This window comes from Lampetra fluviatilis, chromosome 58 (genome assembly GCF_964198595.1).
Source record: "Lampetra fluviatilis chromosome 58, kcLamFluv1.1, whole genome shotgun sequence".
Classification (NCBI taxonomy): Eukaryota; Metazoa; Chordata; class Hyperoartia; order Petromyzontiformes; family Petromyzontidae; genus Lampetra; species Lampetra fluviatilis.
In genome coordinates this window covers 2,157,935-2,185,628 of record NC_136332.1, presented here as the reverse complement: position 1 = coordinate 2,185,628, position 27,694 = coordinate 2,157,935, and the positions used below count along the sequence as shown (strand labels likewise).

Sequence of the window (27,694 nt, the reverse complement as noted above, 5' to 3'; positions counted from 1 at the left end):
GAATCTGCTGACAACATTCCCAGAGAGTCAACGCCAGTCCCGAGGTGTGAACAAATGATGCTGCTGCTGGATCACGAATAAGAAGAAGAGGCTTAACCCTCGCTGGCAATCATACGGAAGGCGTGAAGATCATAGCTAACAACATCTCATCAGTGCCCTACCTTATTACAGACCATTTCAGATCTTATTGGTCACCGCGTGCCCTTTATACATCTCAACGTTCATCCTGCAAAGCCCAATCACAAGGAAGAAACACGAACAAATAGACAAACATTATTATTCTTTTGCCCATATTGAAACGGCGTATGGGCTTGAAAACTCAATTTCCCTGCACAAGAATACGGGGTAAACCATGTGGGTTGACACGGGATAGAAGATGTTCAAACGGCAAATCGACACCGATCGGCAAGGCATCGGAAGTCTGCGTTAACCGCACGCTCGCATACTCATGGTGAAACGTGCAAACAAAGATGCATCCTTGGTTTTGCTTTATGTATAATAATTAATATTTAATAATTTATATATAATAATTTATATTTAATAACTTATATTTCCTAATTCATATTTAACAATTTATATTTAATAATTTATATTTCATAATTTATATTTAATAATTAATATTTAATAATTTATATTTCATAATTTCTGTGCAATCGTTGCATCGCCGTGCTGTCTCTTGCCCTGGCTGCCTCCGCCCGCCCCCACCCCTGCCCCCCCTCACCCCCCCCCCCCACTCTACCCCCCCCACCCCACCCCCTCCACGGCCCCGTAGATGCAAACGCGAGCCGACCGTCGCGGTTCCCTGGCCCCCCTTGAGGGCAGACGCTCCCCGCGCCCCCCCCCACGCAAAGAAAAACTCAGCCCCCCCTGCATCTCCGTCGAGCCTCCGCCGTCGGAAACCTGCGGCGGCGGTAACGGCCAGGGTGGCGGCGGCGGCAGCCCTCCGGCCACCATCGCCGGCTGCGCCACCACCCCTCGTCTCCGCCGACGCACCCCGTGCAGCGCCGAGTCGTCGCAAGACGGCAGCGGAGCCTCCGAGGAGTCCTGTAGGCCGCCGCCGCTGCTCCTGCCGCCGCCGGCGACGCCGCCACCGCCGTCAGCGTCGTCGTCGTTCGGTTCCAATTCTTCGTCGTCGTCGTCTTCGTCGTCGCCGTCGCCGTTTTTCTTGGCCGTGCCGTGGTCCGAGAGCTCCCCGCGGCCTCCGGCGCAGGCTCCGGCCCAGGCCACGCCGAGGCCGCCCATGCCCCCTCTCCCGGCGCCGCCGCTGCTGCCGCCGCCCCACAAGAGGCAGAAGCGGGGCGGGGCGGAGCGGCGGCCCGACGGAGCGTCTCGCGACGACGCCGCACCAAGGGACGCGCCGCCCGCCATCGCCGCCGCCAAGCACGGCGACGTGGCGCAGCAGCCGCTGCTGCTGCTGCCGCCGCCGCAGCCGCTGCTGCCGTCTCCGGCGGCGACGGCCTGCCCGCACGGGCGAATGCGGTCGCCGTTGATGAAGCAGAGGACGTTGGCGAAGCAGGACGAGCAGTAGGGACAAGACGCCTCGGACCTCGGTGGCGGCAGTACCGCGGGCCGGCGTCGACTTTGCCGGAGACGCGCGAGCGAGTGCGAGCGAGCGAGCTGGTGCCGTCGAGATTCTGTATTGGGGGGTCCTGGCCGGTTGGGGTGGGTGGATTGCCGCGCCTCTCTGAGCGAGCTCACGCCGGCTGCGCCGTAGCCACCGTGCCGGCAAAATTTCTTAACCAGATTTCGGGCTGCCGTCTGATATTGCACCCAGGGTTGTCCCCTGCGTAGCGAAGTTGAACGTTGTTGTTGTTGATTTTAATTTCAGCCCAATCACCAATTTGATTCGAAAGGTTGCGACATTTGTTCTTTTGGTTTTAATCGGCTCGAGCCCACTCTCGTTTATCGATGAAATTGGGACGAGCCACCCTCCACTTCGCCGTGACGACGGAGCGCTCCATGGAGGGAAGGAGGGGGGAGAGGAATGGGAGGGATGGAGAGGGAGGGGAGGGATGGAGGAGAGGGAGGGAGGCAGGAGAGGGAGGAAGGGAGGGAGGAAGGGAGGGAAGGAGGGAGGAGAGGGATGGGAGGGATGGAGGATAGGGGAGGGAGGAGAGGGAGGGAGGGAGGGAGGGAGGAGAGGGAGGGAGGGAAGAGAGGGAGGGAGGGAGGAGAGGGAGGGAGGCAGGGAGGGAGGGAAGAGAGCGAGGGATGCCTTATTGTCGAAAGCAAGACGGGCCTCTGCGCCGTTACCATCCAGGGCAGTTTGCCCCTCATTTCAGGATGGCGCGAGGCTCTGCCGCAAGTCGGAGATCCCGAAGGGGGTTGCTTTTTTTGTTCCCCCCCCCCCCCCCCCCGAGCCGTCATCCTCCTCCCACTGCCTGCGACAACACGACGGCCGCGTTCCTCATTTCGCGTCTGCTGCGACCGATCGGGGTGTCCTCGACATTTACCCGGCTCAGTTAGGGGCGGGATTCCCGGTCAGCATGCCGATGTTGGCTCCTGGTTGGGACCGTTGGACCAATGCTCCGTGTTTACTGGGGCACCCCAGTACATTAAATCCATGGGACCATGGTGAGAGGGAGACACGCAAACTCCAAATATACATCAGCAGGCGTCGTCAGGGTCGGGATGGAACCACCGACCTCCTGTATACCAGGCGAAGTAGTCAACATCTCCGAGCCACCGTGGCGCCTGTCCACTCCGCGTTGTTCGTCTGGAGCCGCCGTGGCTTGCGCCACCGCCGTGGCTTGCGCCACCGCCGTGGCAGCGGCGGCCTTTTGCACCCCATCCCGTGAGCTGCTCGAGACCAAATCGGCCTTGTGGGAGAAGAATACTCAAACATTGCCTCCGAGCGTTCTTAGCGCAGATGAGAGACGCACACACACACACACATATATATATTTACCAATGTATATTTGAGAAAAGAGAACGCGTTTCCAATCGACGTCGAACTAATTTTCAATGTATTTTACCGCAGAGATCACGACATTAATAATTATTATTATTCGCGAAGGCGACGTTTTTTTTGACTTGAGGCAGCCCCCCCACGGTAAGCGTGCAACACAGGGGCCCACGGTTAGCACGACGTTGGGGGAACGTTGGCACGACGTCGGGGGAACGTTGGTCGTGCGACAGGCGAGCGTTGCTACGTTGGCACGCGGTGGGGGCTGGTTGGGGGTGGTGGTCAACAATCGCCGCGTCGCAGACACTTAACGAGGCAGGCACCGCTGAGATTCCGGGTTCGACGTGCGAGACCTGGGGGGTGTGGGGGTGGGGGGGGAGCGTTTTTCGGTGTCTTTCAAATCAGTCGGGGGGGGTGGGGGTGTGGGGGGGTGGGGTGGGGGTGTGGGGGTGGGTGGGTTCATAATTGCCTTGGTCATACACACTGAGCTGCCTCCGCTGAGATCCTGGGTCCGCCCCCCCCCCCCCCAGCGGTCCAGGGATGTTTCTTTTGGTCGTTTCTCTCGCGAGCGGCCCGCCGGCTCATCGTGGCCGCGTCCGAGATGCCGACATTGGCCACTGGTTTCGAGCCCCCCACCCCCCGGGGTGTCTCGGTATGGGCTCGTAATGTGGCTTCGTGTGCGGTGTTAGCGAGAGGCGGTGTGGGAGCAGATCCTTAAATCACATATCAGATATATTTATCGCATATTCGTGCGTTGAAGCAGTGTGTGTGTGTGCGCGTGTCGTGGTTACTACGCGTGCGTGCTATACAATTATGCAGGTACTTTCTGGAGTCACAAGTATACGGTTTTTAAATTGCGTGCACCTATATATATATTTGTGAGTACACGAGACTAAACACACTGCACGGTGCCGTATATGTGTGTGTGTGTATATACGTGCAACGGAAAATATGAAGTGCGTAACGCGGTGGCCTATGAGCAGAGTTGCTTCACTGATTACCACCGGGCAATTTCTGCATCCAACCCCTGCCCCCGTCCCCCTTTTGTTTTATTTTAGGCTGAGTCGACCTAGGGGAGGTACAGGCCGGGTCACTCATTCTAAAGGGTGGTGGTGGTGGGGGCGTGGGCAGGCCAAACGTTGCCAGTTTCACGTGATATTTTTGAGGGACCTTATGAGCTCGGAAGCTCTCAAGTCGGGTTTGGCCAATTTAAAAATAAAATACCGTTTACCGTGACGGACGTGACACATCGGAGAGCAAGAAGTGAAAAATACAAATGATTCGAACGTAAAAAACAGCGATCTTTCACTGCCGCGCTCTGGGTAGCGTGCCCATCGGTTATTTATTTTCTTTGGCTGCCCGCAGTCAGGACGATGCGCGGTCGCTGGCTCCCATTGGCTGCGAAGGAGGGGGGGGGGAACGGTAAGAACCGATCGACAAGGACCCAGCGTGGGGCGAAACCGTGAACCGGTTACCCGTACCGAGTTCGTCTCGGTACGCGGGGTCAGCCCGAATGCGCGCGAGCGGGACGACCCCGCGTACCGAGTTCGTCTCGGTACGCGTGCCCGGCGGCGTTACGTTTCATTTCGAGAGATGCCTAGTCGGAGGAAGAGTGAGGAGTGGCGCCGGTGTGGTTTCTTTTTAAGGACGTCGTCGACACTCGGCGCAGAGAGCCGCAGCGACGCGACCGCCGCCACTCTCCGATAGCCGGCGCCAAACACGGAGCCACGGCCGCCCCTCCGCGTGGCCTCGCCCCGGGAGCCTCGGTGACGTCTTCTGAGCCGAAGAGGTGCAGGCAAAGATCCTCCGCGTCGGTTTTTGTTCCGGTTCCGTTCCGGTGACGCACAAACGTACGTTTGACACAACTCATCGGAAACGGAATCCAAAGTGAAAACTGACGACGTACATGTATGTACGTACGTGTACATGTCTGTATGCATGTGCACGTACGTACACGTACAGACACACGTGCGTGCGTGTACGTGCGTCGGCGGAACGGTTAATGGGTTTACGTGTCCGAGGCTGACGTCTGCTCCTGTGAGCGCTCGCGGGCAGATTTGTTACATACCAGCAGCCCCGTTTTGTCAATCCACTGCTGGACGAGTGGTCTGGCATTGCAGGACGGAAACGTATTTTAAATAACAAAAAAGAATCGCCACGTATTGAGGGCGCTTGATTATCGGCGCATGAGGTGCGGGTCGGTGGCTAAAGCAGACGGAGTTACAAGCAAATTGCACTGCGAGAGAGAGAGTCTTGTTTATCTTGTCGAGATAAAACGAACAAAGTTTGTTTCTTGTGAGCGTGCGTGCAACTGACGAAGGGTTTCCACAGGTATTCTCTTACTTCCCAACTGATGCAGATTTCAGCGGTTGGCTGCTGGTCACTTAACCGCCCCCCCCCCCCCCTTTCGCCGCGCACCGGTTTGTGCAGCTCTTGAGAGCAGGGGGAAAGTATAAAATATCGGCGGTGTGTCGCTTAGAGCCGTGGTGTTGGCAGGTACAGACTCTCGACTATCCACGTGCGGTTTGTCCGATTTGCGGATTGACCACGGCACCTGAGATTTAGACGCCAACTCGTGGATTTTCCCCTTAAGCCCAAATGAATCATCTAAAAAACAGTCATACAACGTTATTATTCTCGGAAACTTTTATTGCAAGTCGCATCCTTTAACCGTAATCCACTTGAGATCGCCTCTACAGTACAGTAGTTGCCATAGCTTTACAACAGTGGGCGGAGTTTGATGTTGATTGGCGTGGCTCTGCTGCTGTCATTAATTTAGTGGGCCGAGTCTTCTGCTGGGTGGGAGCAGGAAAGTGTATCACTGATCTCGCGCATCGATCAGTCAATCGGTCGTTCGTTTTTGGCATCGAGATCCGTGGAAAATGGCCATTATTTGGATTGTCCGCAATTTTGACTGATCCGCGGGCCGTCATTTGCGTGGATAATCGATAGTCTACTGGGTAGCGCTTGCAGGGCTCACACCATGGTCCCCCCATAGGTTGGGGCCTGGTTTGCAAAGTAACGGCTGGCGGCAGGTTAACTCCTCCTGATGTCGACGCCCCTTGACGGTTCATGCAGAGGAAGATTTTCTTGACACAAGCCTGGGTGCAAACCCCGAGGATGATTTCTAGCAGCCCCGATGCCTTATGCCGAAAAGGTAATCCATTTCTAATCACAGCACTCGTCTTCGTTGTCAGACGGAGGCGTCAGGCCTACGTCGAAACCCTGTCCCTAACTCGAAGTGCTAACTTGGAAGACAAGTAGAGCCCTGGCTCTGACTCGAAACACCAACACTTGGACCTTATGGCGAGACCCCGGGGCCCCCAATAAACCGAAGTCAAAATCGTAATTAATTAATAACTTTTTGGCGACTCCGTCCCACCTCGCACATAAACGCCACGACCCACCAAATATCAATCCTCTCGTTCTTCACCAAGCACCCGTCGTTGCCAAAATTGGCGTAGTCATGAACAAAACTTTGAAACCTTGACTTAAAGCTTTCGTGACTGCAGGAATTCATATGCGTGGGTCTTTCGGTAAAGTCACGTCGATAGGTTCAATGAAAATAACAAAAATAAAACTACGACGTTTCGATCGCAACACAAGCGGTCTTCCTGAAGGCGACCGCTTGTGTTGAGATCGAAACGTCCTGAAGACGACCATTTGCGTTGCGTTTGAAATGTCGTAGTTTTTTGTTATTTTCTTTGAACCTGTCTACGTGACTTTACCGAAAGACCCAAGAATATAAAACTTCGATTAGTGCATCGTGTAGAGCTTGTCGAGTAGAATCGATTGCCGTATCGTTCGCCTTCAACAGACATAAAATGACGTCGCAACGCAGTTCATGCAAGAGCCGGGGGCTTATGGGACAAGGGGGTCCCGCCATAAGGTTCCTTGCGTAAGCCCTGAAGCACAGCTTCAAAATGGAGAACATCAATCCAGGAGGTCGGAATACCCGGGCAGCGAACACGCCGGTGTTACGTTAATGAGCCATAACTCCTAACCCCGCCGCTGACTCACGACTCCTCAAGCTAACCCCGAACAATCACGGACGCAAGCCCCTGCCGCTAACCTCTAACGATGACCCTCACTCTTGCACCAACCCGATTCCCCCGAACACTAAAATCCCCCGCCTATACAATTGGCTTGCCCACACACTGAAGCTCATGTGGTGCCATTCCGAAACACTGAAAACAACAAAACTCACACTCGTCAAGAACACTGCCTTAAAGAGGAAAATGGTGCAGGTGACGTTTCAGGCAACAGTCCTTCATGATGGCAGAGCACAGAACCGCCCCGCGCGAGGAATAACGCCAAGGAACAGTGCACGCACAATGCAATGTCATCGCCATCGGGCATGATCTGTCCACTGCTGGACAAAGATTTATCCGATTCATAACGGGAGAGCTGACCCGTCGAGTTTTCATCTTTGAGAATCAATCACGGGTGGGGTGGGTGTGGACGGTGGGACGGGGGTGGTTTACTTGTACGAGTACTTCAGATAGTGATTGACGATAACTGAGCTACCACTTGGCAATCAGGCAAAGACTGACAGCGCAGAGGCTATCATCGCCCAAGGATGCTGCTGCCGCTGCCATTCACGGGACCAGCCTGAAGCCTGCAGAAGTCCCGCGGTAGTCAGCGACGTGGCTGCCGTGCTTGGGGTGATCCCGATCGAGTCATTCTGCGGTGTAATTTTTATCGCTTGGAACCCGTGATGCGCCAACGGGGACCCGCTCACGGGGACCCGCCAACGGGGACCCGCTCACGGGGACCCGCCAACGGGGACCCGCCAACGGGGACCCGCTCACGGGGACCGCTCACGGGGACCCTTCACGGGGACCCGCTCACGGGGACCCGCTCACGGGGACCCGCTCACGGGGACCCGCTCACGGGGACCCGCTCACGGAGACCCGCTCACTGGGACCCGCTCACGGGGACCCGCTCACGGGGACCCGCTCACGGGACCCGCTCACGGGGACCGCCAACGGGGACCCGCTCACGGGGACCGCTCACGGGGACCCGCTCACGGGGACCCGCTCACGGGGACCCGCTCACGGGGACCCGCTCACGGGGACCCGCTGACTGGGACCCGCTCACGGGGACCCGCTCACGGGGACCCGCTCACGGGGACCCGCTCACGGGGACCCGCTCACGGGGACCCGCTCACGGGGACCCGCTCACGGAGACCCGCTCACGGAGACCCGCTCACGGGGACCCGCTCACGGGGACCGCTCACGGCCGCTTGCCGGGTGGCGGGGGACGGCACTCCGTAGGGGGGCATCCGAACTGCGAAAAAGCGGCGAGTGAACGCAGTCCCAGTGGGCCGTGTCTCCTCCTCCTACTCCTCCTCATCTTCCTCCTCGTGTCTCCTCCTTCCTTCTGCTTCTTCTCCTCCTCCTCCTTCTTATCCTCCTCCTCTTTCCTTCTCCTTCCCTCTCCTCCTTCCTCCTTCCTACTTCTGCTCATCCTATTCCCTCCAATGAGGCCTCTGTTCCACGTAGCACTTTCCCACTCACGCCAGAGAGAGTCAATGTGTTACAATCTCAGGAGCCGAGCACAGACGGAGCCCTCACCGGGCTGAGACCACTACACTCTACACTACACTACACACTACTACACCATAGACTACTCTACACTACTATACACTACACTGCTATACACTACTATACACTACACTACTATACACGACACTACTATCCACTACACTATACACTACTACACACTACACTACTATACACTACACTACTACACACTACACTATACACCACTACTATTCACTACATTACTACACACTACACTATACAATACACTTCTAGTCACTGGACTACTATTCACTACACTATTCACTACACTACTATATACTACACCACTATACACTACACTATTCCCTACACTACTATACACTACACTACTAAACACTACACTACTATTCACTACACTATCCACTACACTTCTATACACTACACTGCCCTGTTACAAATTTACGTCACTCTACACTACACTATACACTACAGTACTACTCTCTGTCTCTCTCTCTCTCTGTCTCTATCTCTCTGTCTCTCTCTATCTCTCTCTACCTCTCTCTGTCCCTTCGCACATCCGCAACGTCATCAAATGCGCCTCCGACCGCTGTCAAGCGACATCTCGAGGCCTCTCCCGATCCGCGTTCGGGGCCAGGGCTTCCCAGCAGCCCTGCGCATCTTCACTTGTTGACTTGTCTCCAAAACGCCTGGCGCGTTGTAAATGATTATCGCCGCCACCACCGTCGTCGTCGTCAACTCGCCACGCTTGACAGCATGGTTTAGTCACGGCCAGTCGCCGGAACACGCGGATTCGATCCCAGGCTTGTCAGCGGCAAAAGGAGTGTCGCCAATGTGGATGATACATCACGGCCACCACCCGGCGGTGTTGCCCCAAACCAATAATACTAATACTACGACTACTACTACGCGTGTCCCACCTGGGCACGTGCATCTGTGCGCACACTCGCGCAGCGACCAGCAGCCACGCGCACACCGCCTGGCAGTGCAGTACAACGCCTGGGGGGAGGGGGGAGGGGGGGACAGTTCCGCTTGAAGGGGCAAGCGAACACCGTCAAGGCTTCGGGCACACGGTGTCTCATGAGCAGTCCTGGGGGGCGGGGGGGCTCTCACTTGAATCAGTGCTGGGGGGCGGGGCGGGCTCTCACTTGAATCAGTGCTGGACAACTGCCGATCTTTCGTTCCTCTCTCTAAGCTATGGGTCGGAGACGGCGGCGGGGGGGGGACATCCATTATGACGCGAATGTCATGGGGCGACACACCCCACACGCGACTCGACGTCACCGCGCCGCCGCAGGGCACGCGGCAGATGACGCGCTGGGCGCATTGTGACACGGGGCGCTGGAGAGAGAGAGAGGGGCGCTCCTGAAAAGTTCACTTTTGAGGTCCTCATCGGGAAGCCCACGAAGCTTGAGACACAGACACACTGATGGGACAGCTCTGGGTAGTGACAGTCCTGGGTAGAGACAGTCCTGGGTAGTGACAGTCCTGGGTAGTGACAGCCCTGGGTAGAGACAGTCCTGGGTAGAGACAGTCCTGGGTAGAGACAGTCCTGGGTAGAGACAGTCCTGGGTAGAGACAGTCCTGGGTAGTGACAGCCCTGGGTAGAGACAGTCCTGGGTAGAGACAGCCCTGGGTAGAGACAGTCCTGGGTAGAGACAGCTCTGGGTAGAGACAGCCCTGGGTAGAGACGGTCCGGGGTAGAGACAGCCCTGGGTAGAGACAGTCCTGGGTAGAGACAGCCCTGGGTAGAGACAGCCCTGGGTAGAGACAGTCCTGGGTAGAGACAGTCCTGGGTAGAGACAGTCCTGGGTAGAGACAGCCCTGGGTAGAGACAGTCCTGGGTAGAGACAGCCCTGGGTAGAGACAGCCCTGGGTAGAGACAGCCCTGGGTAGAGACAGTCCTGTGTAGTGACAGCCCTGGGTAGAGACAGCTCTGGGTAGTGACAGCCCTGGGTAGTGACAGTCCTGGGTAGTGACAGTCCTGGGTAGTGACAGCCCTGGGTAGAGACAGCTCTGGGTAGTGACAGTTCTGGGTAGTGACAGCTCTGGGTAGTGACAGCCCTGGGTAGAGACAGTCCTGGGTAGTGACAGTCCTGGGTAGAGACAGTCCTGGGTAGTGACAGTCCTGGGTAGTGACAGCCCTGGGTAGTGACAGCCCTGGGTAGTGACAGTCCTGGGTAGTGACAGTCCTGGGTAGAGACAGTCCTGGGTAGAGACAGCCCTGGGTAGAGACAGTCCTGGGTAGTGACAGCCCTGGGTAGAGACAGTCCTGGGTAGTGACAGCCCTGGGTAGTGACAGCTCTGGGTAGAGACTGCCCTGGGTAGAGACAGCCCTGGGTAGAGACAGCCCTGGGTAGAGACAGTCCTGGGTAGTGACAGTCCTGGGTAGTGACAGCCCTGGGTAGTGACAGCTCTGGGTAGAGACTGCCCTGGGTAGAGACAGCCCTGGGTAGAGACAGCCCTGGGTAGAGACAGTCCTGGGTAGTGACAGCCCTGGGTAGTGACAGCTCTGGGTAGAGACTGCCCTGGGTAGAGACAGCCCTGGGTAGTGACAGTCCTGGGTAGTGACAGCTCTGGGTAGAGACAGCCCTGGGTAGTGACAGCTCTGGGTAGTGACAGCTCTGGGTAGTGACAGTCCTGGGTAGAGACAGTCCTGGGTAGAGACAGCCCTGGGTAGTGACAGCTCTGGGTAGTGACAGTCCTGGGTAGAGACAGTCCTGGGTAGAGACAGCCCTGGGTAGTGACAGTCCTGGGTAGTGACAGTCCTGGGTAGAGACAGTCCTGGGTAGTGACAGTCCTGGGTAGAGACAGTCCTGGGTAGAGACAGCCCTGGGTAGAGACAGCCCTGGGTAGAGACAGTCCTGGGTAGTGACAGTCCTGGGTAGTGACAGTCCTGGGTAGAGACAGTCCTGGGTAGAGACAGTCCTGGGTAGAGACAGCCCTGGGTAGTGACAGTCCTGGGTAGAGACAGTTCTGGGTAGTGACAGTCCTGGGTAGTGACAGCCCTGGGTAGTGACAGTCCTGGGTAGTGACAGTCCTGGGTAGAGACAGTCCTGTGTAGTGACAGCTCTGGGTAGTGACAGCTCTGGGTAGTGACAGCCCTGGGTAGTGACAGTCCTGGGTAGAGACAGTCCTGGGTAGAGACAGCCCTGGGTAGTGACAGCTCTGGGTAGTGACAGCCCTGGGTAGTGACAGTCCTGGGTAGTGACAGCTCTGGGTAGAGACAGCCCTGGGTAGTGACAGCTCTGGGTAGTGACAGCTCTGGGTAGTGACAGCTCTGGGTAGTGACAGCCCTGGGTAGAGACAGCCCTGGGTAGTGACAGCCCTGGGTAGAGACAGCCCTGGGTAGAGACAGCCCTGGGTAGAGACAGTCCTGGGTAGTGACAGCCCTGGGTAGTGACAGCCCTGGGTAGAGACAGCCCTGGGTAGTGACAGCTCTCGGTAGTGACAGCTCTGGGTAGTGACAGTCCTGGGTAGTGACAGCTCTGGGTAGTGACAGCTCTGGGTAGTGACAGTCCTGGGTAGAGACAGCCCTGGGTAGAGACAGCCCTGGGTAGTGACAGCTCTGGGTAGTGACAGCTCTGGGTAGTGACAGTCCTGGGTACTGGGTAGTCACCGTCCTGGGTAGCGGCTGCCTCGCCCCTGGGGCCTCGTGGCTAAGAGGAGATGGAGGCGTTGTGCGCGCTGCGGCGGGGTTTGTGAATCTTAATTTAAAAGTATTTGTAACGCCGTCGGCAAAGATGTTTGTACATAAATGATTTATATTTTTTTGAAGAGACACAACTGGGCGTTTTTTGTGTGATTTAGCAACATTCGTGTGGCAATCTTAATACTACTGGTGAAGAATAATGAATTAATGTTCAGTCTGTAAAGGATAACGAAATCTTAAACATTTAACCTGTACGCACGGCCTCGTTTCAAGTGACTAGGTATTTAATTTTCCCGGCGTTGCGTATTCGAAACTAACCCGATGTATATATCGTGTGAAGTATGTCAGGTCGAGTAATAATAATAATAATTAATAAATCAAGGGTACGAGGAGTTGATGGGAACGTCTGTGGGGTGGTGAGGTTATAGGAGGTGCGAGGCGCTCCACACAACACGGAGATTGTCGATTTAACACAAATAAAGTGGCGCGAGGATCTGTCGGAGCAAGGTTTTCATCAGAAGCTTCACGTGACGGAGTGAGGTGTGCGGCAGCGGCGGCGGCTGCTGCTGCGTTTGGACATCGTGGGGAGCAGGGAGCTCTGTCGTGGGGGGGGGGGGTCTGTGCGGGGGGGTCTGTGGGGGGAGTCTGTGGGGGGGAGAGTGTCCGTGTGGGGGGGGTTTGTGTGTGGGGGGTCTGTGGGGGGGGGGGGGGGGTCCGTGTGGGAGGAGGTCTGTGTGTGGGGGTCTGTGGGGGGGGGTCCGTGTGGGGGAGAGGGTCCGTGCGGGGGGGTCCGTGTGGGGGGGTCCGTGTGGGGGGGGGGTCCGTGTGGGGGAGAGGGTCCGTGTGGGGGGGCGGTCTGTGTGTGGGGGGGGGGTCCGTGTGGGTGGGCGGGGTCCTTGCGCGTTGACTGCGAGGGAGAGAGGGTAAACCAGTGAGAGGTTTGGAGAGATCCGGACAAACGTGAAGAGAAGGGGTAGGGGGGGTTACAGAGATAACGATTGTGAGGGATGGCAGCTCAAGCGCCCTGGAAACAATGAGAAGACATCTTTAAGTTCTGAGACAATTCTGGGGAATCTGGACAAATCCCAGAGAGGTGTCAGGAGAGGCTCCAACTCACCGCAGTCAGCGACTCGCTCACCCACTCACTCACCCGCTCACTCACTCACTCACCCGCCCGCCTGCTCGCTCGTTCACCCGCCTGATGATGACGACGACGATGATGATATTGGTGATGATGGCGATGGCGGTGTTGACCGACGACGATGATGATGGTGAAGATGGTTATGAGGATGCTAACGGTGAAGATGATGAATATGATGACGGTGAAGATGATGATGATGAATATGATGATGACGACGAACGAACGGCGGGCTCTGGCGCATGGACCATCTTCAGTGCGCCTCAGAGAGTCCTGCAGAGGACCTCACCCACCGCTAACATCACGACTCTGGGGAAACACAAATCCCCTCCTCCCCACACCCGTGTCACACCCCCCACACACCCTCGGTCTGTCTTCAAATCGACAACTCACGACCCCCGAGATCACTCGGGAGAAGAGCAGGGAGGACGAGGAGGAGGAGGGGGGAGTCTCCTGCACGACGATTCCGTCCTTTTTCTGTGCCCCTAAGGGGCCGTCCATAAATGACGTCACGCACCTGAGAAATGTGACGTCACATCAAAATGCGCAACTTTAAAATAAATATAGACAACACGTTCTACTTAATTAAATATACTTTTTAATAAATGTTTTCTCCTACAACATCAGAGTGCAGCGCCACATTAAATACGCACTACAATGACAATAGTTTAAAGCGATTTGAAGCATGGGCGGGGGGCAGAGCTTTGTGACGTCACATTTGAGGGGGGGGGGTCTGACTTTTTGTGACGCCGTGTGACTAGGGGGGGGGGGTAAAAAATCGTCCACAATCGCGTGACGTCATTTATGGACGGCCCCTAAGCCAAGCAGCAGCGCGTCACTTAGGTATCCCAGGCCTCTGTGTGGTTCACGGTACACGGTGCGCTATGATGGACGTTGCTCAGTGTTTATCGGTCGGTCACTATTGCATTAATCCACGTACGTATTTACATATTTATATCAAAGTATATAATTTAAACTCGTGCGTTCACATATATTACACCCGGCCCCGTGGTTGAATTCAATTGTTCTTTGAAGGCAGATGGAACCCAACCGACAAGGCAGCGGTCCACGTTTGCAGAGAGCCACCTTCGCCTGGTAGCTTAACATTGAGATGCACTCCAACAACCAAATTGTCTATCCCCCCCCCTCCACCCACAAACGCAAATCTCATCCCGGGCTGTCCTATCGGCGTCCAAAGTCGTGGGGCGGCGCCAAGTGTGGGTTGACTGACAGCCCTTCTTCCGGGACGTGCCGGCACGCAACGTAAGAGTAGGCCAAATACAACACGTGGCCTCCACAAGGAGGCACCTTTCGAGAGATGCGCTCCTGGTTGAGGCTGCGTGTGGCGGTGGTGGTGGTGGTGGTGGTGGCGGTGATGGTGGTAGTGGTGGGTGGTGCTGACGGTGGTGGTGCTGGCGGTGGTGATGGCGGTGGTGGTGGTAGTGGTGGTGTTGCTGGTGGTGGTAGTGGTGGTGGTGGTAGCGGTGGCTGGTGGGCAGGCGGGCGTGAGGAGCGCTTGCCAGTGCTGCGCCTTTAGCACCGTGCAGCCGACGGCGCTGTGCGGGATGCACGGGGGGTGGGGACCTACTGGAACATCTGTTTAAAATAACTAACAAAGAGCTTTATAGCTCATCGGATTCCTCCAGCGGTCGGAATTTCGATTCCGCCTGGCGGCGTGGCCCGCCGCTCGCTTGCGCCGCGGGCTCCCTCTGCCTTCTAGGGTTCTACATGACTCGTTAGAGACGTGAGCGGGATTACTTCGTTTCGTTTGTTTACAAAAGATCGTTACCTTTTGTGTGTGAAAGGTATTTAATCACTAACTCAACGGTGGTGTTTATGTTTGTTGTTCTCCCCCCCACCTCCTCCACCACCACCACCACCACCTCCTAAGGTCTTCTTAATTTGAACTAATAAAGACAATCACGTAATAAAGACAAATGTCGAACCCCGCTCATCGTGCCGAACGTCTTCACGGTGCTTTTCTCTCTTCTCGCGCCGCCTTAGAGTTCAAACGCGCCCTGCGGTCCCTGAGGGGGCAGCTTCGTGCGTAGACGGTGGGGGGGACAACAACACCACCAACAACAGCAAAAACAACAACACCATCAACAACAGCAAAAACAACAACACCATCAACAACAAAACCGACATCAGAATCAACGACACCACCAACAAAATCAACAACAAAAACAACGCCAACAACAACACCAACATAATCATCAACAAAGCCAAAACGACAACAAAATCAAACACAACACCGACAAAATCATCAACAACAATAACAACAACACCACCACCAACAACAAAAACAACACCATCAACAACAAAACAGACATAAAAATCAACGACACCACCAACAAAATCAACACCAACAACAAAAACAACGCCAACAACAACAAAATCAACAACCACACCAGAAACAACACACAGAGAGCCGGTTATCACCTACAATCCTGAGTTCAACGCCTGGGCCTGGTTGTGTTTGTGTGTCTCTCTCTCTGACGGTTCACAATGGCCATGTTGGAGACACTGACCCAGATATTCTGAGACCCTGGGTTTCAGCCCCGGTGTGTGTGTCTGACGGTTCACAATGGCCATGTTGGAGACACTGACCCGGCGATTGTGAGACTCTGGGTTCCAGCCCCGGTTTGTGTGTCTCTGACGGTTCATAATGGCCATGTTGGAGACACTGACCCAGCACTGTTTAGGATCCCGGTTCAAGCCCCGGGGTCTGGGTGTCTCTTTTTGTCTTTCCCGAGGTGCGAGACCAAGTCACCCCCAATTCTCCAGTCCCTTCACTCCAACAGGTCTCCAACACAAATCCTCGGTCAACTTCAACATCACACTCGCGGGCTCCCAAGGTCCTCCGTTTCCGCTCGAGCTCTGGGAAGACGGCAGGTCCCCTCTGGCTCAACTTGAGTTGGCCCACAGTTGCCCGTTCCGTGGAACCATGGGAGACATGTGACGCTCTACCTCCAGAAACTCTACTCACAATGTGATTAAAGGAGCTGCGCCCCCCACTAAAACCCTTCATGTGCTCTACACCTCTGCTGAATGAATGCGCAAGTGAGCGATCTACCTGGCGGTTGGAGATGGAGCGTCGGTGAGGGTATAAGCGAGCGAGGTTGTTGGCGATTTAAAGTGTTAAGTCAATGAGAGTGGGTGGTTGAGCGGGTGGTTGAGAGGGTGGTTGATTGAGTGGTTGAGAAGGTGGTTGAGAGGGTGGTTGAGTGAGTGGTTGAGCGGGTGGTTGAGAGGGTGGTTAAGTGAGTGGTTGAGTGAGTAGTTGAGAGGGTGGTTGAGAGGGTGGTTGAGAGGGTGGTTGATTTAGTGGTTGAGAGGGTGGTTGATTGAGTGGTTGAGTGAGTGGTTGTGTGAGTGGTTGAGAGGTTGGTTAAGTGAGTGGTTGATTGAGTGGTTGAGAGGGTAGTTGAGAGGTGGTTGAGTGAGTGGTTGAGAGGGTGGATGAGTGAGTGGTTGAGAGGGTGGTTGAGAGGTGGTTGAGTGAGTGGTTGAGTGAGTGGTTGAGAGGGTGGTTGAGTGAGTGGTTGAGTGAGTGGTTGAGAGGGTGGTTGAGTGAGTGGTTGAGAGGGTGGTTGAGTGAGTGGTTGATTGAGTGGTTGAGAGGGTGGTTGAGAGGTGGTTGAGTGAGTGGTTGAGAGAGTGGTTGATTGAGTGGTTGAGAGGGTGGTTGAGAGGTGGTTGAGTGAGTGGTTGAGTGAGTGGTTGAGTGAGTGGTTGAGAGGGTGGTTGAGTGAGTGGTTGAGAGGGTGGTTGAGCGGGTGGTTGAGTGAGTGGTTGAGAGGGTGGTTGAGCGGGTGGTTGTGAGGGTGGTTGAGTGAGTGGTTGAGCGGGTGGTTGAGAGGGTGGTTAAGTGAGTGGTTGAGTGAGTAGTTGAGAGGGTGGTTGAGAGGGTGGTTGAGAGGGTGGTTGATTTAGTGGTTGAGAGGGTGGTTGATTGAGTGGTTGAGTGAGTGGTTGTGTGAGTGGTTGAGAGGTTGGTTAAGTGAGTGGTTGATTGAGTGGTTGAGAGGGTAGTTGAGAGGTGGTTGAGTGAGTGGTTGAGAGGGTGGATGAGTGAGTGGTTGAGAGGGTGGTTGAGAGGTGGTTGAGTGAGTGGTTGAGTGAGTGGTTGAGAGGGTGGTTGAGTGAGTGGTTGAGTGAGTGGTTGAGAGGGTGGTTGAGTGAGTGGTTGAGAGGGTGGTTGAGTGAGTGGTTGATTGAGTGGTTGAGAGGGTGGTTGAGAGGTGGTTGAGTGAGTGGTTGAGAGAGTGGTTGATTGAGTGGTTGAGAGGGTGGTTGAGAGGTGGTTGAGTGAGTGGTTGAGTGAGTGGTTGAGTGAGTGGTTGAGAGGGTGGTTGAGTGAGTGGTTGAGAGGGTGGTTGAGCGGGTGGTTGAGTGAGTGGTTGAGAGGGTGGTTGAGCGGGTGGTTGAGTGAGTGGTTGAGTGAGTGGTTGAGCGGGTGGTTGAGTGAGTGGTTGAGAGGGTAGTTGAGTGAGTGGTTGAGAGGTGGTTGAGTGAGTGGTTGAGAGGGTGGTTGAGTGGGTGTTTGAGAGGGTGGTTGAGTGGTTGAGTGAATGGTTGAGAGGGTGGTTGAGTGAGTGGTTGAGTGAGTGAGTGGTTGAGAGGGTGGGTGGGTGAGTGGTTGAGAGGGTGGTTGAGTGAGTGGTTGAGTGAATGGTCGAGTGAGTGGTTGAGAGGGTGGTTGAGTGAGCGGTTGAGAGGGTGGTGGAGGGGTGGTGAGCGAGTTCGTGATTTAATTTTCGAGTGAGAGGGTGGGAGATGGAATGCCTGAGTCTAGGGCCCCCCACCCCACTGATGAGACTCGGCTCCAGGAGACCGGGTCTCAAGTGTCTTGAGACTCGGCTCCAGGAGACCGGGTCTCAGTGTCTGAGACGGGTCTCAGTGTCTTGAGACTCGGCTCCAGGAGATCGGGTCTCAGTGTCTTGAGACTCGGCTCCAGGAGACGGGGTCTCAAGGTCTTGAGACTCGGCTCCAGGAGACTGGGTCTCAGGGTCTTGAGACTCGGCTCCAGGAGACCGGGTCTCAGTGTCTTGAGACTCGGCTCCAGGAGACCGGGTCTCAAGTGTCTTCAGACTCGGCTCCAGGAGACCGGGTCTCAGGGTCTTGAGACTCGGCTCCAGGAGACTGGGTCTCAGGGTCTTGAGACTCGGCTCCAGGAGACCAGGTCTCAGGGTCTTGAGACTCGGCTCCAGGAGACTGGGTCTCAGGGTCTTGAGACTCGGCTCCAGGAGACCGGGTCTCAGGGTCTTGAGACTCGGCTCCAGGAGACCGGGTCTCAAGTGTCTTGAGACTCGGCTCCAGGAGACTGGGTCTCAGGGTCTTGAGACTCGGCTCCAGGAGACCGGGTCTCAGGGTCTTGAGACTCGGCTCCAGGAGACCGGGTCTCAAGTGTCTTGAGACTCGGCTCCAGGAAGGCGGGTTTCAGGGCCGTGAGACTCGGCTCCAACAAGGATCTCAAACCCACAAGAGGCACCACAGTCTCTGGGAAACACGACGAACAAACGCGACATTGGAGCCTACCCTGTCGCGAGCTTCCCGCGATTTTGGTCACCAGTTAGGTCATGTTGTTTCAAAACCCGGCCACGATGTGTTTTGACGTCGTGGAAACGCGGGTTTAAGTTCGCGGGAGGCAATTTTGTCTATTTTTGTTTCTTCCCCACGACACATCTTCCGAAGCTGCCTCGTCTCATCGCGAGCAGGCCGGCCTCGCTGTTCCAAGCCAGCAACAGGTACCCCCCCCCCCCCACCGTGAGAGCCGCCACGTTGTCGGAGGGACGGCAGAACGACGGCCGAGAGAGGGAGGACCCCATGACGCAGCTTTCGCGCGGAGCGGCGGCGGCGGCGCCAGGGAAGATTCCCGCACGGCGCTCTTCCATTGTGCCGCCCCCACCGATTCGAGGGACCTCGCGAGCGCACGCCGCGCGCCCCAAGGGGCCGTCCATAAATGACGTCACGCGATTTTGGACAATTTTTTACCCCCCCCCCCTCGTCACGCGGCGTCACAAAAAATCAGACCCCCCCCTTCAAATATGACGTCACAAAGCTCTACCCCCCCCCCAACGGAAGAAGACACACACATACACACGCGCACCCACACTGACCCACAACACAACTCGCGCTACGAATAGCCCGGCAGTGACAGATTCCCACGAAACACGTGCTGCTGTTACTGTTGTTGTTGTTGTTGCCGTTTCACTCCGTGAGAGCCGGTCGCTCAATCGCGTCCAGTCTGTTTACAGCTGAGAACTCGGAGCACAGGTCCCAGGGGGGGTCCCAGGGGGGGGGGGGCACGAACCCCCCCCCCTCCCACGAATCCCCCCCCCCCTCCCACCGCCACCTGACTTCTCAGGATGTTCGCCTTTGCCACGTCACGCACTCATCTGCAAGCTGCTATTTATACACGAGCGCAATGAATAAGTGACGCGCTTCAATGTCACAGGCCCATTCGTGGTGCCATCGGGCGTGGCTTTGTCCGTACAAGGATGAGTGGAACGGGAATGGACGTATTTTGTTACGATCCCAATGCTCGATTAAACGGGAATCGACCTATTTTTAAGAATACAAAGCTTGATCCGTGATTGATCCATACTCAAACACATAGGCACATGTATTTAAAACATCACGGCTTGATCCATGATCGATCCATGCTCGAACGCAAGTTGAACTTCTTGGGCACCGTACGTAGACAACCGTGGCTAATCGGACAAACTACACGCAACAACAAGCAGTTCTAAAGAAATGTGTTCTCAATGTTGTATAGTGGTGTAGTGTATAGGTAGTGTAGTGTATAGTGGTGTAGTGTGTAGTTTATAGCAGTGTAGTATATAGTAGTGTAGTGTGTAGTATATCGTACTGTAGTGTATAGTGTAGTATAGCAGTGTAGTATATAGTAGTGTAGTATAGCAGTGTAGTATATAGTAGTGTAGTATAGCAGTGTAGTGTATAGCAGTGTAGTATATAAGTGTAGCATATAGTCGTTTGTATGTGTGTATGTTGAACTTCTTTCGCACCGTACGTAGCCAGCCGTGCTCTGGATAGTGGCGGAGGGGCAGCCAGGGGATAGGTCGGACACTGGGGAGATGGAGCGTGTGTCGAGCAGGCGCTGGGCGGTGATGGCTAGGGGAGAGGCCTTCATCCAGCAGTGGAAGGACAGCAAAATGAGCACGAACGAGTCGTTCTCAAATGCAGTGAGGCTGTGCTGCCCTCTAGCGGTGATCTGTCAAAACACCACGACGAGTTTCGAGGCTCATCGCGCAGCGCTTTCAAAAGTAAATAAAATCCACAACTATGGCTCAGATTGTAAATTTTGTGGATTTTCTCTCCAACACACATTCCTGCGAAGGGAGCTGGTAGGAACGTTGGGTTGCTCGGTCAATGGCCAGGGTCAACGGCGGCGTGGTGTATTCCGCAAATATGCCCGACTGTGAGGGCGGGCACAAGCCGGCGTGAGTAGGTTAAACGTTGAGTTTTTTAAGGGCACCACGGGGTGACCAGCCCCTCCCCACTCAGCCCCACCCCTCCCACCCCCCACCCAGCCCCACCCAGCTCCTCCCCACCCTCCCCACCCAGCCCCTCCCCACCCTCCCCACCCAGCTCCTCCCCTCCCACCCATCCCCACCCTCCCCACCCAGCCCCTCCTCACCCTCTCCTCCCCACCCAGCCCCTCCCTCCCCACCCAGCCCCTCCCCACCCTCCCCTCTCCACCCAGCCCCACCCCTCTCATTTTTTGATGCACGACGGACAGACACAATAATCCCCTGTGGGCTGGTGGAACCAGGAGGTTCCTACCAGTACTAGTAACCAATTGGCATGTTCTGTTAACTTGACACACCTTACTAATTGGTTGTGTCGGGTGGTGGCGGATTTAATGACACATTTATTTTTACGCAATCTAACCCCCGAAAAAATTGGTCGCGAAAGCCTACGTGTTAAGTTAACGAATTTTACCAGCGTAAGGCCCCACTGAGCAATTTGGCTTATTTTTCAGAAACGACCTGGCCAAAGGTGGCTTATCACGTGGACATTTATAGCAGCCAAATGCTCTAAACGCATGTTGATTCTAAATGTGGAGGGGAATAACCGGAGGGCTCTGATCAGCATGATGAGTCTCCAATACAATTGCACGGGCTATCATCGACTGGACCAAAAAGTAAACTATTTGTTTTATTTTACCAGGTAAAGCCAACTGAGCTACATTGAGGGAAAAAAAGTATTTGATCCCCTGCTGATTGTGTACGTTTGCCCACTGACAAAGAAATGATCAGTCTATAATTTCAATGGCAGGTTTATTTGAACAGTGAGAGACAGAATAACAACAACAAAAATCCAGAAAAACGCATGTCAAAAATGTTGTAAATTGATTTCCATTTTAATGAGGGAAATAAGTATTTGACCCCCTCTCAATCAGAACGATTTCTGGCTCCCAGGTGTCTTTTATACAACAACATTAACCGTGTGCGACATCGCCAACGCAGCAGCAGCAGCTAATTTGTGCAATCTCGAGGAAGGGGTCACTCTTGTGAGTGTATAAAAATATAATAATAGTACTTTCTGTTTTTTTGGGTTTAGCAACGTAGTAAAAAATAAAATAAATTAAAATGAAAACAAATAAAATCACGACGTTTCGAAAGCAACACAAGCCTCCGTCTTCAGGTGGTACCGCCACAGCAAAATTGCTTAAATTTTGTTGTTTTCATTTTAATTTATTTCATTTTTTGCCTACTCGACTTTACCGACAAAAACTAAAAGTATGGATCCTTACAGTCACGAAAACTTCAAATCTAGAATTAATATAAGAATAGGTTTTACCCTTTCTGGCAATAAAAGTTGTGTGAAGATGTTAAAACGCCAAACTGAAACCTTTTTTGCAAGGAATCATGTTACTGCATTAACCACACACACTGCTTGTGGTGAACATGAAAAGAAAAAAATGCAATAAAACAAAGAAATGCAATAAAACTAATCAGTTTCAAAGACAACGCATCATATACTATCAGAGCATGTTTATTGTTTTACATGTTCATCACAAGTACCGTGTGGTTAACGCAGACATGAGTTTGTTGTTTTAACATCTTAACCACCGCCTATTCGACTTGCCAGAAAGGGTAAAACGCCTATTCTTATGCGAAGGGGCTTGCCCGAAACGTCGCCACCCACAGAACGCCCCGTAGCCTCTAGCCCCGCCCCGTGACCTCTAGCCCCGCCCCGCGGCCTCTAGCCCCGCCCCGTATCTTCTAGCCCCGCCCCGCGACCTTTAGCCCCGCCCCCTGGCATCTAGCCCCGCCCCGTATCCTCTAGCCCCGCCCCGCGACCGCTAGCCCCGCCCCCTGGTATCTAGCCCCGCCCCGTATCCTCTAGCCCCGCCCCGTATCCTCTAGCCCCGTCCCGTATCCTCTAGCCCCGCCCCGCGGCCTTTAGCCCCGCCCCGTGGTCAGCCTCCTCCATCGCCCTCCACCTCCACGTGCTTGGGCAGACAAGCGGCTCGGCCTGCCAATTAGAAACTAAACAACAACGCGCCGAATTACTCGGTTTAATACAACAACAATTTGTTATCCTGCAAGTGATTTGCCTCGTCTCTCGTCGGAGCCATGTCGGACAACGAAGACAAGTGAGTGTCTGTGTCTCTGTGTGTCTCTGTGTGTGGTGTGAGTGTCTCTGTGTGTGTGTGTCTGTGTGTGTGTGTGTCTCTGTGAGTGTGTGTGTGTGTGTCTGTGTGTGTGTGTCTCTGTGAGTGTGTCTCTGTGTCTGTGAGAGTGTGTCTCTGTGTGTGTGCCCACACGCGGCCTGGTTGTGTGGGGGGCCCGCGGTGTTTGGCGGCTGCGACAGAGAGACGCCTCCGCGTGTAGGCCCCGGGGCTGGGGAATTGATGTAAAACAACAGTCGGTCAGTCAGTCAACACCCCCCAGAGTTAAACAACTTCGGTCGGTCAGTCAACCCCCCCAAGTTAAACAACAGTCGGTCAGTCAGGCTTTACGGTGGCTATGAGATGTTTACTACCTCGCCTGGTGTACAGGAGGTCGTGGGTTCCATCCCGACCCTGACGCTTGCTGCTGTATATTTGGAGTGTGCGTGTCTCTCTCATCATCACCACGGTGGCTATGAGATGTTGACTACCTCGCCTGGTATGCAGGAGGTTGTGGGTTCTATCCCGACCCTGACGCCTGCTGCTGCTGCTGTATATTTGGTGTTTGCGTCTCTCTCTCCCCGTGGTCGTGTGGATTTTTATCCGGGTCCTCCGGTTTTCCCCTCCACATTTACAATCAACACCACGCCTGTCAGAGTGTTTAGCAGCTAAACATTTCCACGTGACGAGGCACAAGGTTGGGCGATCATTCGTGGGCCAGGTCTGAAGAAAGAGCTACACAGCCCAGCGGGGGCCTTAACCTGGTCAAATAAATCAACACTCGTTTAGTTTTATAGTTTAGTTGCTGGGTGGTGATGGCTAGCGGATGTCTTCATTCAGCAGTGGACTGTTTTGATTTAAAGCTTTCGTGACTGCAGGGATTCATCTTCTTGGTTCTTTCGGTAAAGTCACGTAGAAGGGAAGTAATAAAATAATAAAAATAAAACATAATAAAATTAATCAAACATAAAATTATTCTCACGACGTTTCGGCCACAACGCAAGCAGCCGTCCTCAGGTGAAAACCAGGTCCGTCGAGGCGACAGAGTCTGAATGTGTCTCTGAATGTGTCTCATTCAGACTCTGTCGCCTCGACGGACCTGGTTTTCACCTGAGGACGGCTGCTTGCGTTGTGGCCGAAACGTCGTGAGAATAATTTTATTATGTTTTATTTTTATTATTTTATTACTTCCCTTCTACGTGACTTTACCGAAAGAACCAAGAAGATGAGTGGACTGTTTACGGCCGTCGTTGATAATAAGATCCGTGCGCGCTGCCTCCCCTCTGCGCCCCGCGTCTCCGCCTGCAGTTTCGATGGAGATGATTTTGCTGAAGATGAGGAGGCGATGGACGACCTCGACAATGCCGAGGAGGTGACGGCATCGCCATGAGCGTCTCCCTCTCACCTCGTCCCAGTGTCGTGTATCCTCGTATCACCTTCGCTGTCCTGTGTCTCCCTCCACGTCCCTGTGTCTCCCTCCACATCTCCCTGTGTCTCCAATCAAGTTCCTGTCTCCCTCTTAAAATCCCTGTCCGTCCCTCTGCCTCGCTGTGTCTCTCCTCATCTCACTGTGTCTCCTTCCATCACCCTGTCTCCCTTCCATCTCACTGTGTCTCCTATCTCCCTGTGTCTCCCTTTTAATCTCCCTGTGTCTCCCATCAAGTTCCTGTCTCCCTCTTAAAATCCCTGTCCCTCCCTCTACCTCGCTGTGTCTCCCCTCATCTCACTGTGTCTCCTATCTCACTGTGTCTCCTTCCATCACCCTATCTTCCTTCCATCTCACTGTGTCACCCTTTATCTCCCTGTGTCTCTTTCCATCTCACTGTGTCTCCTATCTCCCTGTGTCACCCTTCATCTCCCTGTGTCTCCCATCAAGGTCCTGTCTCCCTCTTCACATCCCTGTCCCTCCCTCTGCCTCGCTGTGTCTCCCCTCATCTCACTGTGTCTCCTATCTCACTGTGTCTCCTTCCATCACCCTATCTTCCTTCCATCTCACTGTGTCACCCTTCATCTCCCTGTGTCTCTTTCCATCTCACTGTGTCTCCTATCTCCCTGTGTCACCCTTCATCTCCCTGTGTCTCCCATCAAGGTCCTGTCTCCCTCTTCACATCCCTGTCCCTCCCTCTGCCTCGCTGTGTCTCCCCTCATCTCACTGTGTCTCCTTCCATCACCCTGTCTCCCTTCCATCTCACTGTGTCACCCTTCATCTCCCTATCTCCCTTCTATCTCACTGTGTCACCCTTCATCTCCCTATCTCCCTTCCATCTCATTGCGTCTCCTATCTCCCTGTGTCTCCCTTCATCTCCCTGTGTCTCCCATCAAGTTCATGTCTTCCTCTTAAAATCCCTGTCCCCTCTGCCTCGCTGTGTCTCCCTTCATCTCACTGTGTCTCCTTCCATCACCCTGTCTCCCTTCCATCTCACTGTGTCTCCTATATCACTGTGTCTCCCTCCACATCTCTCTGTGTCTCCCATCAAGTTCCTGTCTCCCTCATAAAATCCCTGTCCCTCCCTCTGCCCCGTTGTGTCTCCCCTCATCTCACTGTGTCTCCTATCTCACTGTGTCACCCTTCATCTCCCTGTGTCTCCCTTCATCTCCCTGTGTCTTCCTTCACCTCGCTATGTCTCCCATGACCTCCCCGTGACCACTCTCCCCCCGTGTTTTTCCACGTGCCACCAAGTCTCTCCGCGTCCGCCCCGCCAGTATCCCCCAGTGTCTCCCCACGTGTCCATCTCTTTCCTCACGTGTGTGTGTGCGCGTCCCAGAGTGACCCTATCTACATGGCGCGTATCCCTGTGTGTGTGTTGTGTCTCTCTGTCTGCTGCCCGTGTGTGAGCAGGAGGGCGAGGAGAGAGTGGAGGTGCTCGCTGCGGGAGATGGGACCCCAGGGGCAGCGAAGAGAATCACCACTCCGTACATGACCAAGTACGAGAGGGCACGAGTCCTGGGCACCCGCGCCCTGCAGATCGCGTGAGTCTCGCACGGCAAAGACTGGTCCCGGGGCCCTCTTAGGTCGACTCGGCCTCAAATGAGTACCTGGTCGCGGTGTGTAAACGTCGCCACCGGGCAGACGAAGGTGGCCAGGCGTGGTGCTGGCCACCCGCCACCTCGTGTGCCGTGCCGGCCTTGGTAAATCTACTCGCCAACAGCATTTGCCCCAGCGGTCTGTTAATGCTATACGGGGATCTTTGTCTTCGTGCTGTGTGTGTGAGCAGCATGTGCGCCCCAGTCATGGTGGAGTTGGAAGGGGAAACCGATCCACTGCAGATCGCTATCAAGGAACTCAAGTGAGTCGAACCAGGGGTTCATGATGCATAGCTGTCAACCCACTCGGTTTACCCCGTATTCTTGTACAGGGAAATTGAGTTTTCAGGTTAATATGGCGTACAGCCGTTTGAATACGGGCACATTTTTTAAAATCTATTTGTTTGTGATTGGACTTTGTAGTATGAACGTTGAGATTTATAAGGTCACGGGGTGACCAACAAGGTCTGAATTTGTCTGTAATAAGTTAGGGCACTGATCAGGGGTTGACAGCGATGATTAATGGCCGTGTCGGAGATGCTCAGCTGGCGCTGCTGAGATTCTCTTGAGTCCAATAAAAGGAACAGCTGCCACTGGGGGTCCCCTAGGCCTAGACTGCAGCAGGGCATTGGGTTGGTTGCAGAGGTCGCCATCGGGTACCCGATACCCGTACCCTACCCGATACCCGGCTACCCGTACCCGGAATCAAAACCCCGTTTGCGACCCTGGTGCGGCCGGGTATGGGTAAGTAATCAAAACCCGTATGCGACCTCTGGTTGGTTGACACACGAGAGGTGATGTCAGGTGCGTTGAGCTGTACGCATTGATGTGTGCACCACTCCACAGGCAAATCCCTAAATCCTCGTGTGCATTTGCAGGGCTCGGAAAATACCCATCATCATCAGGAGGTATCTGCCCGACGGGAGCTACGAAGACTGGGGAGTGGATGAACTCATAGTCACGGACTGAACACACACACATGGTTATTCAGATTCATGGGGATGGAGGGTCAGGACTCGGTTCCAGGAGACCAGGTCTCAGCATCTTGAGACTCGGCTCCAGGAGACCGGGTCTCAGTGTCTTGAGACTTGGCTCCAGGAGACCGGGTCTCAGGGTCTTGAAACTCGGCTCCAGGAGACCGGGTCTCAGTGTCTTGAGACTCGGCTCCAGGAGACCGGGTCTCAGCGTCTTGAGACTCGGCTCCAGGAGACCGGGTCCTGGGATCTTGAGACTCGCCTCCAGGAGACCGGGTCTCAGGATATGCAAGTTTTAGTGTTGTGTAGACTTTTACGCATCATATTAAATTAAACAAAAACTCATCAAGAATTGTACATTTCGGAATTTGACAAGTTGTATCGTTGTAATCTTTTTTGAAAATAAACATTTTTAAAAATCAGCCTTGGGTCCCATGTTCTCTCAGCTGTGCAAATGAAATTGACCATCTGCTGCCCTATTGAACAACTATTGAAGGTGTCAGACAATAGTGAACACGTCCCTTGAACTGAGCAACCTCGTTAAGAGCCTTGGGAAAAAGGATTGGGAAGAAATGACAGTGATTCATTGCAAGAGACGCAGAGAGGTTTTGTGAGTTGGAGCCCTCTGGTGATGAGATGTTAACTACCTCGCCTGGTATACAGGAGGTCGTGGGTTCGATCCCGACCCTGACGCCTGCTGCTGTATATTTGGAGTTTGCGTGTCTCATCATCACGGTGGCTAGGAGATGTTAACTACCTCGCCTGGTATACAGGAGGTCGTGGGTTCGATCCCGACCCTGACGCCTGCTGCTGTA

General features: G+C 54.4%; 2 protein-coding genes across 2 annotated transcripts in view; both read left to right on the top strand.

Moving 5' to 3' along the window:
- LOC144950589 (voltage-dependent T-type calcium channel subunit alpha-1G-like) overlaps positions 1 to 1,975 on the top strand; it is a 192,747-nt gene extending 190,772 nt beyond the window's left edge. Inside the window, 1 exon segment of the mRNA XM_078880736.1 lies at positions 773 to 1,975. Within this exon segment, the coding sequence (XP_078736862.1) occupies positions 773 to 1,528 (756 nt within the window). The 3' untranslated portion in view covers positions 1,529 to 1,975.
- Positions 1,976 to 22,665: 20,690 nt separating this feature from the next.
- Positions 22,666 to 27,266, top strand: POLR2F (RNA polymerase II, I and III subunit F). Its single transcript, XM_078880682.1, has 5 exons — positions 22,666 to 22,866; positions 24,190 to 24,253; positions 25,721 to 25,851; positions 26,097 to 26,168; positions 26,784 to 27,266. Exons 1-5 carry the CDS (start codon positions 22,847 to 22,849, stop codon positions 26,872 to 26,874), a joined length of 378 nt encoding a protein of 125 aa, XP_078736808.1. The 5' UTR covers positions 22,666 to 22,846; the 3' UTR covers positions 26,875 to 27,266.
- Positions 27,267 to 27,694: the final 428 nt, after the last annotated feature.

Coding starts and splice junctions, on each gene's coding strand:
- POLR2F (XM_078880682.1), top strand. CDS start 22,847: ATGTCGGACAACGAAGACAA. Junction 25,852..26,096: donor ACCCGCGCCCTGCAGATCGC/GTGAGTCTCGCA, acceptor GTGTGTGAGCAG/CATGTGCGCCCCAGTCATGG. Junction 26,169..26,783: donor ATCGCTATCAAGGAACTCAA/GTGAGTCGAACC, acceptor GTGCATTTGCAG/GGCTCGGAAAATACCCATCA.